This window comes from Rhinoderma darwinii, chromosome 3, assembly GCF_050947455.1.
Source record: "Rhinoderma darwinii isolate aRhiDar2 chromosome 3, aRhiDar2.hap1, whole genome shotgun sequence".
Taxonomy (NCBI): Eukaryota; Metazoa; Chordata; class Amphibia; order Anura; family Rhinodermatidae; genus Rhinoderma; species Rhinoderma darwinii.
Window position 1 is genome coordinate 113071897 of NC_134689.1, and position 20806 is coordinate 113092702.

Sequence of the window (20806 nt, forward strand, 5' to 3'; positions counted from 1 at the left end):
TGTAACGAATACTGATATAGATAAATTTGGCACGATAGGGGGAGGGATAACAGCGTTTGGTCATCTTATTGCTGAAATGGGTTGGCGGGATATATGGAGGGATAAGCATCCAAGTCGGTTTCAGTACTCTTGTGCGTCTTCCACGTATCATTCTCTCTCCAGGATTGACTTAGTCTTGTGCTCGCCTACAGCGGTGCCCTTTGTAGCCCAGATAGAGTACCTACAGAGAGCTTTATCTTATCGGATCATTCTCCTTTGTTAATGAAGGTAGTGACGGAGGGGAGGACAGGGCGGGGTCAAGGGTGCTGGAAGCTCAATGCCTTTTGGCTAAAGTTGATAGATCATAAACAGATTTTAGACCTCATAAACAAATATTTTCAGTTCAACTCGGGTACAGTACCGCAAGAGATACCGTGGGACGCGATGAAGGCTTGGTTGAGAGGGGTGTTCATCCAGCAAATTTCGGCAGTAAAAACCAGGTCTAGACAGTTAGGGGCAGCGCTGTTGGAAAGGGTGACGGAGACAGAACGGTTACATATTGCGGATAATACACCAGACACTTTGAAGTATTGGGTAGAGGCACAGAGGTTGTTAAAGCAGCACCAGTTGGAGAGGGCGGATAACAAACGGATGTTTTTAAAACACCAATATTATGAGGAGGGGGAGACCACAGGACGGTTGTTGGCCAGAATGGCGCAGGCTCAGATGGAGAATAATTATATACATACCATTAGGGGGAGGGGGGTAAGCCAGAGACCTATACAGGACGGATATTGAAAGTCTTTCAGCAGTTTTATTCCGATTTATATGCCTCTAGAGCAGAGCACACAACACAACAGATGGAGGAGTATCTAGGGGAAATTGTTCTTCCCAGGTTGGGAGGGGAGGAGAGAATGACATTGGGAGGAGCCCATCTCTCTGGAGGAGCTCCAGGCAGCCATAGGGATACTCGCCAGTGAAAAGGCTCCAGGGCCGGATGGTCTTCCGGTGGTGGTTTTTAAGGAATATGGGGAGGAACTCACACCTCAGTTACTGGCTACTCTGCTGGAAAGCTTTGATAGGGGGCGGCTCCCGGAATCAATGTTTGAAGCTACTATAGTGGTTCTGCCTAAGGAGGGTAAGGATCTTCAGCTGCCGGGCTCCTATAGACCAGTGTCCCTATTGACGGCGGATATTAAAATCATAGCGAAGGTCTTGGCGCTTCGACTTTCTAGAGTAGTGGCTGGGGTGGTACATGGAGACCAGGCCGGCTTTATGCCATCTAAATCGACGGCAATGAATCGGAGACGGCTGTTCTTGAATTTGCATGTGCTTCCGGATAATCATGGGGGGAGACACATTCTTTCCTTAGATGCTGCTAAAGCGTTCGATTGCGTGGAGTGGGGCCATTTGTGGTCAGTCCTGGAAAAAATGGGATTCGGTCATGATTTTATAAAATGGGTAAGATTGTTATATGTAGCCCCGACTGCAAGACTAAGGGTGAATGGGGCCCCTCTCTGATCGGTTTGCGCTGGCAACACGCCAGGGATGTCCCTTGTCTCCGTTGTTATTTGCACTGGCGGTGGAAGCACTGGCGTGTGAAGTATGCCAACATGAGCACATACAGAGGTTGAGATATGGGGGAGTGGAGGAACGAATTGCATTATACGCGGATGATATGCTGTTGTTCATGGCGGATACCGAGCACACCCTACCGTTAGTTATGGCCCTGATTAAGCGTTTTTGGGAAATATTCGGGATTACTCATTAATTGGTCGAAATCGGCTCTTATGTTCATGTATCCGGGAGTTATCCAGAATGGGGAGGGGGATGTGGTGATACCGGTGGTCACAGAGTTTAAATATCTGGGGGTTAGGGTGACGGCGAAAGTGCAGGATTATATGTCCCTTAATGTGATGCCACTGTTAACAACGATAAAGGCCAAAGTGGAGGCTTGGAACAAGCTTCTGCTATCTGCTCTGGGTAGGATGAATTTGATTAAAATGATCCTTATGACTCAAGTGCTGTATGTCATCCATAATTCCCCGGTATGGATCCCCAAATATTGGTTTAGGAGGTTGCATAACCTTCTTAGAGACCTAGTGTGGAAATGGGGGGGTGCCCAGGATTAAACTGGAGAAGCTCCAATTGCCTAAGGAGGAGGGGGGCCTGGCTCTGCCCAATGCTTGGGTGTATTACTTAGCTGCCCAGTGTCAGCATTCTTGGGGGTGGGAGCGGGAGGAAACCTGGGGGTCCTGTGCACGTGTCCCATCATATCTGGGGGGGGGGGGGGAATCCGTTGGCAGGACTGGAAGCACACAGCTATAAAAGGTTGGCGAGTACTCGACCCACCCCCTCATACATAAGGTGTGGTGGCAGTGTAAGCACTTGTTGGAGATAGGGGATTGTACTAAATACACTCCACTCTGGTGGAATTCATATCTGTGGGAACTGTGCAAATTGGAAGGGATGCAGGGGTGGGAGCAGCGAGGCATAATACGACTGAGTCAGTTGTACGAGGGGGACATATTCAAATCCTTTCAGCAATTAAGGGAGGGGTTTCAGTTGGATTCCCGCATGTTCTATCAGTACCTGCAGATTCGGCATGCTGTGCAGACACAAGCTGCTAGTGTAGACATGACTATTCATGCCACCGGAGTGTTGGAACATATTGCAAAAGCAGTTACGTCAAGGGGGTTGATCTCACTGGTCTATCGCAGCTTACTGTCGGAACATCTGGGAGATCTTATGGCACCAGTCAAAGCTACATGGGAAAGATGTGGGTCCTATTCCTACGGACCACTGGGAGGCTGTCTTGGCGTCATCATGTACTTCGTCTATTAATGTAGCGCAACGGAGGTCCCAATTATTTCTGATACATAGGGTGTATAGGACCCCCTGGGTTCTGAAACAGATGGGATTACGGGCGGATGCCAGGTGCCCTAGATGTCCAGAAGAAAAGGCAGACATCTTTCACATGTTCTGGTCCTGCGGGAGATTAATGTAAAGAAATGTCAGAGTTACTGGGCCGAGTGTTTGACGTTCAGATTCCATTGGATCCCGTGGTAATGCTGCTGGGGTATGTTGGTGATCTGGAGGGGTATAGGTTGTCCGGTTTGGCAATTGCAAAAATATTATACCAAGTTAGGAAGGGAATAGCAAAACACTGGCTGGATGCGGAACCACCCTCGAAGCAAGAAATTATAGGTGCGCTTAACTTTCAGGTTCTGATGGAATATAGGATATATTCCAAGAGGGGGTCCAGGAACAAGTTTGAAAAACAATGGGCTAGGTGGATTGATCACTCTGGGTATGCTTCCTCGGAACTCCTGGCGATCCGCGCGCTTGTTTCAATCTAAATGGTCCTGAGGTTCCAGGGAATACTACTGGCACATGGGGCACTGGAGCAGGGGTGGCGGGGTCCCACATTCAGGAATGGTGCTACTGACGGAAGTGTAGATATGGGGAGTTGGAGTGGGATGGGGAGCGGAACTGGGAAGGAGATAAGCTATGGAAGCCTGTAACGTGATGGCCGGCTGGGGGTTACAGGGGGGAGTTGGGGGAAGGGGAATGTTTTGTTGGAAATACATGCTTGGGTCCTTGAAGTTATGTTTTCACAATTTATCAGATTGCATAATGACCTGTACTGATGTGGTGTTTGTTGAATAAACTTGAACTGATTGAAACAAAAAAATAAAGACTAGGTTCTTGATAACCACCTCTTGAAATTCCAGGAAAGTTCCCCTCTGGCCTGCACATCGACGTAGCATGTATGCATTGTACAATGCCATCTGCCACCATGATGTACACGGCCAGCTTCTTATACCACACCCTCGATTTCCGCATGGCGCTGTAGGGCTTCAGGACTTGATCTGACATGTCAACCCCTCTCATGTACCTATTGTAGTCCAGGATGCAGTCTGGTTTGGGGGTCTCTGTACTGGCACCTCGTACAGGTACATGGTTACTGGTGTGGCCATGTATTGTTGTCAATACAAGGACACACAATATATTGCTGCTAGAATGTGCCCTGTTCTCACCCCTTCTTAGTGTTTGCCCAAGCAGAGTCTTAGGGAGGCCTCTCAGATTTCTTCTAGCAGTGCCGCATGCCGCAGTACTTCTGGAAGCGAGGCACTTGAAGAGGGGGACGCTGGTATAAAAATTATCCAGGTAGAGGTGGTAACCCTGGTCCAGCAGTGGGTGCACCAAATCCCACACAATTTTTGCATTAATTCCCAGTAAGGGGGAGCATTCTGGGGGCTGAATACTGCGGTCCTTCCCTTCATATAGTCTTAATTTGTACGTATACCATGATGCACTCTCGCACAGCTTATACATCTTCACGCCATACCTTGCCCTCTTACCCAGCAGGTACTGGCGGAATTGAAGCCTCCCTTTAAAATGTACCAGGGACTTATCAATAGAAATACACTTCCTCGGGGGTGTATGCTTGGGAAAACCGGGCACTGAAATGGTCTAATAGGGGTCTCAGTTTGTACAAACCGTCAAAACTGGGGTCATCTCGGTGTGGGCACTGCTCATTATCCGTATAATGTAAGAAGCGAAGTATTGCCTCATAACGCATCCTGGACATGGCCATACAGTACATCGGGATGTGGTATAAGATGTCCATGCTCCAGTAGGTCCTAATGGACGGCTTTTTCAGAAGCCCCATGTTCAAGTGAAGTCCCCAGAACTTGCCCTACTCTGCTGCATCTACAGGGGTCCACCTGTGGGATTGGGCATAAAATGATGTGGGGTTCTTAGTAATATACTGTTGGGCATATAAATTCGTCTGGGAGACCTATAAAGATCTATAAAGTCATCAGTGAAGAAGAACTTGAAAAAGTCAATTTCACTGAGCCCTGCCGTATTAAATTTTATCCCTGAGCTGCCCGTGTACTCTGGGATTTGGAGCTCTTAAATGTCTGGTGTGGGGGTCCAAATGGGGTCACTTCGCTCGTGGGCTTGAACTGCGGCGGGGTCATTTCGCTCGGGGCCTTCAACTGTAGTGGTGGTCCTGGTGCGTCTCACTGGATGAGGAGGTGGATAAATAAAACAGAGTCTCACCATCCGACGACTCTGTGTCGGAGGCAAGAAATTAATATGCCTCTTCGGCACTAAAATGTCCGTTGGGACAGGTTTGATTGCTTCCCTAACTAGGAGCAATAGGCTGCTACCTAAGCCAGACAAAAAAAATTGGTGTTTTTATAGAACGAGTGGGCTTCCCTGAGACTAAACCGAACTAGGGCGAGGGTTCCTAACACTAAACCTAACTAGATTTTATTTGAACTTCCCTGAGACAAAATCTAACTAAGGCGACTATTCCCTGACACTAAAGCTAACTAGATTATTCAGAGCTTCCCCAACACTAAACCTAACTATGGTGACGGGTGCCTGACACTAAACCTATCTAGATTTTTCCGAGCTTCCCTGTTGTTAAACCTAACTACGGTGATGGACCCCTAACGCTAGATCTAACTACGGAGACGGATTCCTGACGCTAAATTCCCTGACGCTATACCCAACTACGCTTTTTGACGGTTCCCTGACACTAACTAACCCTAATACTAAACTAACCAGTTAAATTGTCCAAATTAACTTTTTTATTATATATTTTTTTGTTTTATATGTTTTATAAAGAAAAAAAATAATCCCCAGGGACCAAGAAATTGGTCCTGAAGACTAAGAAGTTGTCAGTGATAGGAGATCACTGACCAAAAACGTGGGGGGGGGGGGAACACAAGGAGGAAGGATACAGGACTGGGTAGTGGATGGGAAAGGTGGGATGCCGAAAAAAAGTTTAGACTTTTTTGACTTGCTCTTCTCTTCTCACAAACGCTCTCTCTATCGCCAACAGAGGCGTTCAGGACGGGTGCGGCAGGATGTGATGTCAGGGAGAGGAAGTTTAGACGTCGATCGCCACTATTGGACAGTTACTCACTTACTGACCAATAGTGGCGATCGTGGAGGCGGGACCATCGCGACAGGTCCCGGCATATTGAGCTGTGAAAGCCGGCTGTCGGAAGCAGCAGCTGTCACAGCTCGTGCACGCGCCGGTGTAAAACGGCGATGCATTTTCCCTGCGGCGTAAAATTTAGTCGCTGAGCGCAAACGGGGCGGTCAGCGCAACGGAATATTTAGTCGCTGAGCGTTAAGGGGTTAAAATCAATGGGTTCTGGCGGGCGCCGTTTTTGTCAGTCATGAAATGGATCTGACACTCAGTTTTTCGTTGTTCTGCTCCTATACGAAAGCAGAACAGGAAACCAGAATGCAGATGTCATCGGAGCTTTAGTCAATATGGTACGTCAGGCCACAGGATATAGGTTTTTACAATGATCATGTGTTTAGTTAGAAACTGCCACACCATAATCTAACTTTCTTCTATGACCAATGTTTCTCACCTTGGTGACGTATGCTGGGATGTTAATTATAAACAATGTACGATTCTTTGGATGGGTTTTATCCAACTCTCCTCTGACCTGTTGTTCTTTGGCATACAAGTAGTGGTGCACTTTCTGCTCCTCTGAGAATTTTACTGGAATGGCTAGAGAGAGAGGAAAAAATAAATAAATAAATAAATAATAAAAGATTCCAGTAAGAACTCCAGGGTTATTAGCCTGCATACGGAGCCTCCAATATTACGTTTTTTGTTCTGGGCGCATACGTTAAATGTAGGGTGTGACTGATGCCTTAAAAGTGTCACCATATAGTTTAATGGTATACGTTAAAGGGAATGTGTCGCTAGAATTTTTTTATTTTTTTTTTAGTTAAACAATTATTATTTAAGTGATTACACATAGTTTTAATTTTTTCACAAGTCAGGAAATATTATAAATTAGATTCTAATTTATAACATTTCCATGTGCTGGGCTCTAGGGGGGGGGGCAGTTCCCAAAATTGCAGCATGGTCAATGTGGTAATGAACCTCATTGCTTTATGCTGCAAATTTGGGGTAGACACACACTCTCTAGTGTCCTCACACAATCCCCCCTCCCTTATTCTGGCTAGTGCCAGGAGAAGGAGGGGTTTGAATCTTCAAACCTCCTACACTGTGTGACGCCATTTTCTGAGCGAATGCACAGTGTAGGAGGATTAGATACAGTGCTCAGCAGACAGTATAACACGAACATAATACACATATCACATACACAAACCTCCGCTCCTAATCCTTGCGTCTTCGCTTTCTTGAACATATGGCCGGAAGCCGCAGCATGAAGTAGTCATCTTACTGTCCGGCAGCAGCTTCCGGTCCACATGAAAATGGCGCCGGATTTCGCTCTGTGAACGAGCTTCGTTTTCGTCTGTGTGGGAGCGGTGCATGCGCTGTTCCCACACAAACGGCGAACGCTATAGTGAATGGAACGGCTCCCGTTCGCATTCTCTATGGGGTTGTATGTGCCGTATTCCATCTCTGTATGTGTTGTTAATCAACAAATACAGAGATGAAAAAAAATACAATTTATTTTAATATCATACTAAAAGCAATTTGATAAAAAAAAAAAAAATAATGTCACCTTCCCTTTAAGCGTATACATAATGGACTCATGATCCCGTTCGTGATGTATACGTTCAAATGATACCATTATAGGAGCTTTCCGCTAAACGTGAAGGCAAAACAGTGTGCACAGAGCCTTAGTGTTGGGAAAACACCTATTCCCTTAAGGTCGCTATGACAACCTTTCTAGCTTCTTGGCGGTTCTTCTTCTACCTTGAACCTATCTCTCTTCTCTGTCCTTCTGTCAACCAGCTGTAGTCTTGTATTTATACCTGTCTCTTCCCACCTGTCCTTGCTTGTGAATTTTACTATCTCCTGGTTTGTGATCAAGCTCCTGACTGCTCCAGCACTTCTGTTTTCTGGACCTCATGTATACTGACCTCTGCTTGTCTCTTGTTAATCCTCTTGCTTACTGATTCGGATTATCCGCTCCCGGCTGGTTTTGAGCGTGGCTTGTCCGATTACCTCTACTCCGTTTATGGACTTTAAGTTAACCTATTAGCTGTCAAAGACCGGGAATACCGAACAGCTTGATGTCTTCCGGGTGTTTCAGATCGGCATATCCCAGATCGGGTTGACCGATTATTGGGAGCGGCTGGTGAAGACCCAGCGGTCATGGTGCACATTTGCATAAATTACAAAGCTGGGTAGATGGAAGGTCCTAAAACATGATATCAGGGTCTTGGGTAAAAGGCTTAGGGCAAGGACCTCAAATGTAGTATTTTCAGAAATACTACCTGTATCACACCAGAGAGAGACAGCAGGGGATTAGGGAGGTGAACGAGTGGCTAAAGAATTTGTGTAGGAAGGAGGGGTTTGGGTTCTTGGAGAACTGGACCGACTTCTCTGTTAGCTACACTCTAAGATATGGATGGGCTGCACCTAAATGGGGAGAGAAGATGGCTAGAAGGTTGGAGGAGTGTTTAAAGGGAATGTGTCACTAGAAAAATATATATATATTTTTTTAGTTAAACTGTTCGTATATAAAGGATTACACATTGTTCTAATTTTTTCACAAGTCAGGAAATATTATACATTAGATTCTAATTTATAACATTTCCATGTACTGGTCACTAGAGGGAGCAATTCCCAAAATTGCAGCATTGGCATGTGGTCAAGCAACCTTATTGCTTTATGCTGCAAAATTGGAGAAGACACACTCGCTTTAGTGTCCTCAAACAATCCCCCCTCCTTTCTCCTGGCTAGTGCCAGGAGAAAGGAGGGGGTTGAATGTTCAAACCTTCTACACTGTGTGTCGCCATTTTTTGAGCGAACGCACGGTGTAGGATTAGATACAGTGGTAATCACACAGTATAACACGAACATACACACAAACATAACTTACCTGCTCCTGCCACCGTCACTGCTGCTGCCTCCGCTCCTAGTCCCTGCTGAACATATGGACGGAAGCCGCGACAGGAAGTAGTCATCTTACTGTCCGGCCGCGGCTTCTGGTCCACATCTGCCGAAGACCTTCCTTTTGGACTGTGTAGGAGCGACGTATGCGCCATTCCCACACAGACGGCGTACGCTATAGTGAATGGAACGGCTCCCGTTCTAATTCTCTATGGGGATGTATGTGCCGTATTCCATCTCTGAATGTCTCGTTAATCGACACGTACAGAGATGAAAAAATGGCATCCCCCATAGAGAAGTAAAAGAAAGAAGAAAGTACAACACAAAAACACAAATAAATACAATTTATTTTAATGACATACTAAAAGCAATAACAAAATAAAAAAAAAATTCCGTGACACCTTCCCTTTAAACTAGGGAATGGAGGGGGGGGGGGGCAATTACTCTATAGAAGGTAAGGACAGCGTAGCTAGTGAGCTGGGGCTGAGAAATTAACATTGGGGTGGAAGAGAGGAATGTATTAGAACAGTTAATAAGAAGAAAAGTGGTACACCTAAACATATGAAGTGCATGTATACTAATGCCAGAAACCTCAATAACAAGATTGAGGAATTAGAGCTGATAATGCTGAAGGAGAATTATGAAATAGCGGGAATAAGTGAGACATGGCTGGATGATAGCTATGACTGGGCTGTTAATATGCAGGTTTAGAGTCTGTTTAGAAATGATCGTACTAATAAGAAAGGGGGAGGGGTTTGCTTATATGTAAAATCCTGCCTAAAACCCATTATGTGTGGTGAGGTCTATGAGGGAAATGACCATGTGGAGTTGGAATTGCCAAATGGAGGTGAAATTTACGAATCAGTTTTTTTTTGTGCAGAAAATCAGTTTTAATCAATTTTTGCTGTAACACACAAGGTTTTACCAAGGAAATACAACTCAATATTTATTGCCCAGATTCTGCAGTTTCTAAAAATATCCCACATATGGCCGTAGCGTGCTACTGGACTATAGCACAGGCCTCAGAAGCAAAAGGAGCACCTAGTGGATTTTGGGGCCTCTTTATTAGAATATGTTTTAGGCATCATGTCAGGTTTAAAGAGGTCACGTTGTGCCAAAATAGTGGAAACATCCCAAAAAAAAGACACCATTTGCAAACTACAACTCTCAAGGAATTTATCATCAAGAGGTACAGTGAGTATTTTGACCCCACAGGTTTTTCCTGAATTTAGTGGAATTAGGCGGTGAAAATTTAAATCGAAATTTCTTCCAATAAAACGTAGAAATGTACAAGTTTTAGAAGGCATAAAGGAGAAAAAGCACACCAACATTTGAAAAGCAATTTCTCCTGATTACGGCAATACCCCATATGTGGTCATAAACTGCTGCTTGGACCCACGGCAGGGCTCAGAAGGGAAGGAGCACCATTTGGCTTTTGGAGTTCAAGTCTTGCTGTAATGGTTTTCGGGTGCCATGTTGCATTTGCAAAGAACTTATCGAGGGGTAGAGAGCGCATTCTGATCTCAGGTTTTTTGCTGAATTTATTGAATTAGGCCGTGAAAATTTAAATTTATGTTTTTTTCTCAGATTTTTCCATTTTCACAATAGATAAAGGAGCACCCCAACATTTGTAGAGCAAACTCTTCTGAGCAGGGCAATACCCCATATGTGGGGATATACTGTTGGTTTGGAGACACGGCAGAACTTAGAAGGGAAGGAGCGCTACTTGGAGCTCAAATTTAGCTGGAATGGTTTGCAGCGCCATGTCACATTTGCAAAGCCCCCCAAGAAACTACACCACTGAAGCAATTTATCAAGGGGTATAGAGAGCATTTTGATCGCAACGTTTTGTTTTTTTACTGAGTTTAGTGTAATTAGGCCGTGAAAATTAATAAACATTTTTTTTCCACTAAAACTTTGCATTTTTTCATTTTCACAAGGGATTAAAAGGAGAAAAAGCACCCCAACATTTGTAAAGCAATTTGTCCCGAGTACGGTAATACCCCACAAGTGGTCATAAACTGCTGTGTGGACACACGGCAGGCCTCAGAAAGGAAAAAGTCCTATTTGGCATGCAGATGTTGCTGGATTGGCGTTCGGGCGCAATGTAACATTTGCAAAACCCCTGAGTATGGCTGGGCAATTATGACCTAAATAAAAATCACGATTAATTGAAAATGCAAGCTCGATTACGATTAAATGGATTATTTAGGTCACACCCCTTTCTGCATACCACACCCCCTATTTGCATGCTACGCCATTGAATTAATATTTATCCCCTGAGCCCGCTGTATACTACTGTATATAATATACCCCGTGACACTGCCCCACACAGTATAATGCCCCATAGCTGCCTCCACACAGTATGATGACCCTATAACTGCCTTCACTCCATATAATGCCCCTATAGTTGCCCTGCATAACGTATAATGCCCTCATAGCAGCCCCCCCATAGTATAATGCCCTCATAGCTGCCCCCCACAGTATAACGCCCCCCATAACTGTCCCCCACACTATAACGCCCCCCATAACTGCCCTCCACACAGTATAACGCCCCCATAACTGCCCTTCACACAGTATAACGCCCCCCATAACTGCCCTCCACACAGTATAACGCCCCCCATAACTGCCCTCCACACAGTATAATGCCCCCGATAACTGCCCTCCACGGTATAATGCCCCCCATAACTGCCCTCCACAGAGTATAATGCCCCCCATAACTGCCCTCCACAACTGCCCTCCACACAGTAGAATGCCCCCCATAACGGCCCTCCACACAGTAGAATGCCCCCCATAACTGCCCTCCACACTGTATAATGCCCCCCATAACTGCCCTCCACAGTATAATGCCCCCCATAACTGCCCTCCACAGTAGAATGCCCCCCATAACGGCCCTCCACACAGTAGAATGCCCCCCATAACGGCCCTCCACACAGTAGAATGCCCCCAATAACGTCCCTCCACACAGTAGAATGCCCCCAATAACGTCCATCCACAGTATAATGCCCCCAATAACGTCCCTCCACAGTATAATGCCCCCATAACTGCCCTCCCCACAGTATGCCACCATAGCTGCCCTCACATAGTAGAATGCCCCCATAGTTGCACCCCACAAAGTATAAAGTCCCCCAAAGCTGCACAGCACAAAGTATAAAATCCCCCAAAGCTGCACCCCACACAGTATAAAATACCCCAAAGCATCCCCCAATGGTGCCTGATAAAAAAATAATATTCATACTCACCCAACTCCGTTCCAATAACAAGTGGAGGAGATACCTCTGCTCCTCTCGTCTGTGCAGCTTGGCGCAGATAGGCGCGATGAGGTCACTGCCCCGCATTCAGCGATACATAGTGAATGGTAGAGCAGGGACTTTTACGGTCCCCTGCTCTACCATTGTATTCAACTGTATCTGCATCATGAAGATGCAGATACAGTTTAAACCGGAAGAAAATAATTGATAAAACCGAAATTCGCAAGATGACAGAAATTGCGCTGAATATCCATTGATAATTTTTCGGTTAATTGCCCAGCCGTACCCCTGAGTTACCAGAGTACAGTGGAAACCATTAAAAAGTGACCCCATTTTAGAAACTACACCACTCATGGCATTTATGATTTGCATGGACATATGACAGTATGACAGGGCTCAGAAGGAAAGAGCACGATGCACATTTGAGGCCTATTTTGGCAATTTTCGCAGCATTGGCCCTAGGGATGCACGATGCATCGAAACTTTGATACTATTCCGATACAGTGCATCCCCAAACGGTTCGATACCGTTATTTCATTACTTAGCTGTGCGGCCGCACATCTAAGTATAGTAACACATGAATGTATGAGAGCGGGGCTGCGGCTGTGTAATACAGCCATTGCCCCGCTCCTGAGTCCTGACAAGTACGCGCTGTCAGGATGATGCGATGCGGCCAGCGCTGCACTAATGAGAGTCGGCAATGAAAACAGAACATAGCGGGCCAACTGCAAAACACCTGCGCCGCCGCTTATTAGTGCGGCACCGGCCGCATCACCTCATGCTGACCACGCACGCACTAAACGTCAGGAGCGGGGCAATGGCTGTATTACACAGCTGTAGCCCCGCTCTATAACGGCGGAGATAAGAGAATCCTCTCCGCCACTATTCCCCTGAATGCTGCGATCAAAGCTGACTGCAGCATTCAGGGGAAAATGAGATGGGGGGGGGGGGGGGTACCCCTTGGATCGCATCACAGGAATCCCTGTGACGCGATTGAGGGACATACCATATATGGGCAGACAGCCCAGGGTCCATTGAAAGATCCAAGGGCTGTCTAACAATATTTCCTGTTCTTAGGGCATACTTAGGTCTGTCCTAACAACTGCCTGTGTACTATCCGTACACAGGCTAATGTACTGGAATATAGATATATGCGTTTATACTAAGGGGGCATATGTAAAACTGCAGAGTACATAAGGGTATAAGAACAGTATAGTCATGCGGTAAAAAAAATAATCCACAGATATGTGGCCAGTGTCGTACTGATATATGGTGCCCAATCCTATCCGTTTTAGGAACACCGTCTGCACATTTTGCGTCGCCATATTCGGAGAGCCAGAACTTTTTTTTTTTTTGCGAATGGAGCGGTGTTAGAGCTTATTTGTTGCGTACCATTTTAGTACACATGCAATTTTTTTTATCACTTTTTATTTCATTTTTTGGTAAGAAAGGTGACCAAAAATTTGCAATTCTGCCAATGATTTTTATTCTTTTTTTTTTGCCAGTGTTCACCGTCTGCTATAAATGACAATTTTACTTTATTCTGTGGGTCGATACGATAACGGCGATACCATATGTATAGTTTATGTTTTGCAATGTTGTTTTTTTAAACACAAATTATTTGAGTCTCCATATTCTGAGAGCCATAACTTTTTATTTTTCAGTCAAAAAAGTAGCAAAAGGGCTGGTTTTATGCGGGAGGTGCTGTAGTTTCTATTGGTACTATTTTGGTGTACCTGTGACTTTTTATTCTATGTTTTTGGAGTGGTAACCCAAAAAAAATGGCGATTCTAGATTGTATATTATTTTTTTGCGGTATTCGCCGTGCGGGAAAAATAACAGTTGTATACCAAATGTGCACTTTCAACGGTTTCACTTTTTTCCTATAATAAGGCGCCGCGATTAGTTCCCCACCACATCAAAGTGACTATCGGCTGTCCGTGACTTTTGACCTGGTGACAGAACAAAACCATGACGTAACTGTACTTCATGGCACCTTAAAGGGAATGTGTTAGCAAAAAATGTGTTGTTTTTTTTTAGTTAAACAATTAGTGTGTGGGTGATTAAACATTGTTCTAATTTTTTTTATTTTTTCACGAGTCAGGAAATATTATAAATTGGATTCAATTGGATTCAAATTTATAATATTTCCCATTGCTGGTCACTAGATGGAGCAATTCCCAAAATTGCAGCATTGCATGTGGTAAAGCAACCACATTGCTTTATGCTGCAAAATTGGGAAAAAATCCCTCGCTCTAGTGAGCTCTCAGAATCCCCCCCTCCTTTATCCTGGCTAGTGCCGGGAGAAACGAGGGGATTGAACGGTCTAACCTCCTACACTGTGTGTCGCCATTTTTTGAGCTAACACACAGTGTAGTAGGTTAACATACACTAGTAAACACACAGTAAAACACGAACATACATAGAAATTACTTACCTGCTCCAGTCGCCGCCGCTCCCTCCGCTGCTCCATGTGCACAAGTCCGGAAGCCGCGACCGGAAGTAGTAATTTTACTGTCCGGCCGCGACTTCCGGTCCACAGGAAAATGGCGCCGGACTGCGCGCATTTTAAATTGGACTGTGTGGGAGCGGCGCATGCGCCGTTCCCACACAGACGGCGTACACCATATTGGATGGAACGGGCCCCGTTCGCATTCCCTATGGGACTGGAGCTGCCGTATTCTATGTCTGTATGTGTCGTTAATCGACACATACAGAAATGGGAAAAAAAAATGCCAGCCCCCATAGGGAAGAAAAAGTGTAAAAATAAAAAAAAGTAACACACAAACACACAAATAAATACAAACGTTTTTAATAAAACACTAACATCAAACTGTTATAAAAAATTTTTTTTTTGGTGACACTGTTCCTTTAAGGCAGTGCAAACCATGACGTAGTGGCGTCAACTTGCGATAACGGGTTAATAAGAGGTTTGGTAGAGTACCTACAAAAACACTAAACTTCAGAAAGGCTAATTTTCATGGGCTATGGTATGACCTTAACCTCTTCACGCGCTGCGCCGCTACTGTACGTCCTGCAGAGGGCTTGATTCCCGCATCAGGACTTACAGTTGCGGAGTAGTTGCCGGCGCACACTGTCTTAACGGACAGTGTCCGGGAACCTGCAGGTCAGCTGTCCCCGACAGCTGACACTCCACTCTTGCCGGTCAGCGGACCATCGCCGCTGATTTCGGCAGTTAACCCCATAAATGTGGCGACAGATTGCGTTCGCTGCATTTAAGGGGTTTGAAGCACATCGGCATCGTGGGGGCTGCCGATGCTTGTCATGGCAATCGGAGGCCAGACAATGACCTCTGGGTTGCCATGTATGGAAGCCTTGGAGGAGCAGCCTCCGGCCGGTCCTCCTGTCAGTGTGACTGTCACGTCACAATGACAGTTAGAATACATTACACTATGTAGGTAGTGTAATGTACTCTAGCAGCGATCAAAGCTGCAAGTCTAAATGTCCCCTAGTGGGACAAGTAAAAAAAATTCATAAATATGTTTTAAAAAAAAGTGTAAAAATAAAAGTTATAAGTTATAAGTTATATAAACAAAAAAAATGCATTTTTTTCATGTAATAAGACTTTCATTATAGGAAAAAAATGAACACATTAAAAAAAGTACAAATATTTGTTATCACCGCGTTCATAACGACCCAAACTATAATGTTATTTTTCCCACACAATGAACAACCCAAAATAAAAATCAATAAAAAACTACAGAATCGCTATTTTTTGGTCTACACCGTACCCCAAAATAGAGAATAAAGAGGGATCAAAAAGTCTGATCTACCCGAAAATAGTACCGATAAAAACTACAAACCGTCCCGCAAAAAACAAGCCCTTACAGTTTTTTTGACGAAAAAATTAAAAAACAGTTATGGCTCTCAGAATATGGTGACAGAAAATAAATAAAAAGTGATTTTATTGCGCAAACGCTGTAAAACATTAAAAAAAAACTATAATACATATGGTATCGCCGTAATTGTACCGACCCGCAAAATAAAGTAAAACTGTCATTTATGGCACACGGTGAATGCTGTAAAAAATCAAACTAAAAAACAGTTTTTGGTCACCCGGCTTGCAAAAAATTGCATAAAAAGTGATAAAAAATAAATAATAAAATCGCATGTACCCCAAAATGTTACCAATGAAAAGTACAGATTGTCCCGCAACAAATAAGCCCTCACACAGCTCCGGTGGTGAAAAAAAAAAAGAAGTTCTGGCTCTCAGAATAGGGCGAGGCAAAATGTGCAGAGTGTTCCAAAATCGGATAAGATCGGGCGCCATTTATCAGTGCGACACTGGCCACAGATCTATGAATTATTATTTATTTACTGCATTATTATACCCTCTTATTATGCCCTGATGTACTCCGCACATATTACATATGCACCCACATTATAAACTGAAATACCAGCAAAACCCCAACAGAACTACTACCAAGCAAAATCTGCGTGGCAAATGCCGCCCTTTCCCTTCTGAGCCCTACAGCGGTTTACGCCCACATATAGGGCAACGCCATACCTGAGAGAACCCGCTTAACGTTTTATGAGGTATTTGTCTTTAGTGGCACAAACTGGGCACGACATATTATGCACTAAAATGGCATACCAGTGGAAAATTGCAATATTCACACCATCCGCTGTGCATTAACCCCTTTGCGCACTATGACTTCATAGAACGCCATGGTGCGGGGGTTGATGTATGGAGCGGGCTCACATGCGGAGCCCGCTCCATACACTGCGGGTGTCAGCTGTGTATTACGTGCGATCGTACGGTTACAGAAACCTGTAAAAATAACAATATACTGCAATACATTAGTATTGCAGTATATTGTACCAGCAATCCAATGATCGCTGTTTCAAGTCCCCTAAGGGGACTAATAAAATGTGTAGAAGAATTAGGCTGGGTTCACACGACCATGTTACGTCCGTAATGGACGGAACGTATTTCGGCCGCAAGTCCCGGACCGAACACAGTTCAGGCAGCTGGGCTCCTAGCGTGATAGTTATGTACGATGCTAGGAGTCCCTGCCTCCCTGCAGGACAACTGTCTCGTACTGAAAACACGATTACAGTACTGGACAGTTGTCCCGCAGCGAGGTAGGGACTCCTAGTATCGTACATAACTATGATGCTAGGAGCCCGGCTCCCTGCGGTGTGTTCGGTCCGGGACTTGTGGCCGAAATACGTCCATCCATTACGGACGTAATGTGCTCGTGTGAAAGTTATTAGTAGTGAGAAAGAAAAAAGTTTAAAGTTAAAAAAAAACCCTTTTCCCATTTTTCTTCTAAAGTAATGTAAAAAAATGAACAAAATTGGTATCGATACGTCCGTAAAAGGCCGAACTATTACAATATACCATTATTTAACTCACACGGTGAACACTGTAAAAAAAACTTAAAATAATTTAAACTGCCAAAATCGCTGTTTTTTTTGTAACTAGCTCTCAAAAAAAAAATGAAATAGAACTTTTGGATCACTTTTTATGTAACAAAAAAATGGTACCAATAAAAACTACAGTTCGTACCGCAAAAAAGGAGACCTACCAACCGGTCAATCAACCAAAAAATAAAAAAAAGTTACGGCTCTCAGAATGTGGTGAAACAAAACAATTTTTATTTTAACAATTAGATTTCTTTGTAAAAGTAGAATAATATTTTTGAAAAATCTATATAAATTTGGTATCACCGTAATTGTATTGAGCCGTAGAATAAAGTAACGTTTTCGTTTTTACCACACGGTGAAAGCTGTAAAAACTAAAACCCCAAAAAGTGGAATCAGATTTTTTTCCTATATCAGCCCGAAAATAATTTTTTTCAGTTTCCCAGTACATTTTATGGCACTTAAAATGGTCTCAATAGAAACTACAGCTCCACCCGTAAGAAATAAGCCCTCACACCGCTGGATTGACAGAAAAAGAAAAAAGTTACGGCTCTAAGAACGTGGGGAGTGAAAAACGAAGAAAGCAAAAAATGGATCAGTCCTGAAAGGGTTAATTCATTTCTAATTAAAAAAAAATCTGACTATGTGGGGTATTTCCGTACTCGGGAGAAATTGCTTTACAAAAATTGGTTGTTTTTTTCTCCTTTATCCCTTGTGAAAATTAGAAAATGCAACATTTTAGTGGAAAAAAATTGTGATATTCATTTTCGCGGCCTAATTCTAATAAATTCTGCAGAAGACCCATGGGGTCTAAATGCTCACTATACCCCTAGAAAAATTCCTTGAGGGGTGTTAACAAAATGGGGTAAATTTGGGGGTTTCCACTGTTTTGGTCCCTCCAGGGCATTGCAAACGCGACATGGCACCGAAAACCAATCCAGCAAAATCTGGGCGCCAAAATCCAAATGGTGCTCCTTCCCTTCTGAGCCCTGCTGTGGGTCAAATCAGCAGATTACCACAAATGGCGTATTGCCGTAATCGGGAGACATTGCTTTACAAATGTTGGGGTGCATTTCCTTCGTTATTCCTTGTAAATATTAAACATTTCTATGTTTTTTTCAGAAAAACTGTATATTTTCATTTTTACAGACTAATTCCAATATATTTACCGAAAAAATAGGTTTGGTCAAAATGCTAACTATATCCCTAGATAAATTCCTTGAGAGATGTAGTTTCCACTTTTGAGGCGTTTCCACTGTTTTGGCACCACAAGACCTCTTCAAACCTGACACGGTGCCTAAAATATACTCTAAAAAAAAAAAAAAAAAAAGGGAGGCCCAAAATCCACTGGGTGCTCCTTTGCTTCTGAGGCCTGTGTTTCAGTAAATTAGCACACTAGGGCCACATGTGGGAGATTTCTAAAAACTGCAGAATCTGGGCAATAAAAAAAATCAAGTTGCATTTCTCAGGTAAAACCTTCTGCGTTTTTTTTTATTAAAAATGAATTTCGCCCAAAAAAAAATAACATTTGTAAATGTCACCTCTACTTTGCTTTAACCCCTTCCCGCTCCTTGACGTACTATTACGTCATGGCAGCTGTATCGTTCGCGCTCCATGCCGTAATAGTACGTCTCGGGAGTAACGGCCGTTTCGGCCGTCCTCCCGACACATGCAGGAGCTGTGACGCTGCTGTCTTGTTCAGCAGCTGTCACAGCTCCTACAGCGGGGACCGATCGCTGTGTCCCCGCTGATTAACCCCTTAAAAACCGCGTTCTATAGAGATCGCGGCTTTTTAGGGGTTAAGCTGCCATCGCCGGCCTGCTACGCGATAGCGGCCGGCGATGGTGACTATGGCAACCGGACACCAAACAATGGCGTCCGGCTATGCCATAGATGGAAGCCTAGTGGGTCCTGACAACGTCAGGACCCACTATGCTTGCTGTCAGTGAGTAGCTGACAGTTCTAATACACTGCACTACGCATGTAGTGCAGTGTATTAGAATAGCGATCAGGGCCTCCTGCCCTCATGTCCCCTAGTGGGACAAAGTAATAAAGTGAAAAAAAAGTTAAAAAAAGATGTGTAAAAATAAGAAAATAAAAGATTTAAAAATAATAAAAGTAAAAATCCCCCCTTTTCCCTTATCAGTCCTTTATTATTAATAAAAATATATAAACAAATAAACTATACATAATTGGTATCGCCGCGTCCGTAACGGCCTGAACTACAAAATTATTTCATTATTTATCCCGCACGGTGAACGCCGTAAAATAAAATAATAATAAACCGAACCACAATCACAATTCTTTGGTCACTTCACCTCCCAAAAAATTGAATAAAAAAGAGATCAAAAAGTCGCTTGTACCTAAAAATGGTGCTGATCGAAACTACAGTTCGTTACGCAAAAAATAAGTCCTCGCACGGCTTTATTGATTGAAAAATAAAAAAGTTATGGCTCTTAGAATATGATAACACAAAAAGTGAATGATTTAGTACAAAACGTATTTTATTGTGCAAACGCCATAAGACATAAAAAAAAACTATAAACATAGGGTATCGCCCCGCAGAATAAAGTGAATATGTCATTTATAGCGCACGGTGAACGCTGTAAAAAAAAAAAAAAAAGACAAAAAAAAAAAAATAGTAGAATTGCTGTTTTTTAGTCACCACGCCACCTAAAAATAGAATAAAAACTGATCAAAAAGCTGCATGCACCCCAAGAAAACTACAATGGATTCCTCAAGGGGTCTAGTTTCCAAATTGGGGTCACTTTTGGGGGGTTCCCAATGTTTTGGCACCACAAGACCTCTTCAAACCGGACATGGTGCCTAATAAAAAAGAGGCTTCAAAATCCACTAGGTGCTCCTTTGCTTCGGAGGCCAGTGCTTCAGTCCATTACCGCCCTAGGGCCACATGTGGGATATTTCTCAAAACTGCAGAATCTGGGCAGTAAGTATTAATTTGCGTTTCACTGATAAATCCTTTTGTGTTATAAAAAAAATGGTATAAAGAGGATTTTCTGACAAAAAAAAATATGTAAATTTCACCTCTACTTTGCTCTAAATTTTTGTGAAACACCTAAAGGGTTCATAAACTTTCTAAATGCTGTTGTGAATACTTTGAGGGGTCTAGTTTCTAAAATGGGGTATTTGATAGGGGTTTCTAATATATGGGCCCCTCAAAGCAACTTCAGAACTGAATTGGAACCTAAAAAAATAAAATAAATGAGGCAATACTTCGCTTCTTACATTATACTGATAATGAGCCGTGCCCACACCGAGATGACCCCAGTTTTGACCGTTTGTATAAACTGAGACCCCTATTAGACCGTTCCAG

The 20806-nt window shown here is 43.7% G+C and overlaps 1 protein-coding gene across 2 annotated transcripts in view; it reads right to left on the reverse strand.

Annotated features, from left to right (window-relative positions):
- The window catches only part of RRP7A (ribosomal RNA processing 7 homolog A), a 65059-nt gene that overhangs the window by 31929 nt on the left and 12324 nt on the right, over positions 1-20806 (reverse strand). For both annotated transcript variants that reach the window (XM_075860037.1, XM_075860038.1), the window contains exon 2: positions 6384-6526. In XM_075860037.1, the coding sequence (XP_075716152.1) occupies positions 6384-6526 (143 nt within the window). The remainder of the gene's footprint in view (positions 1-6383; positions 6527-20806) is intronic.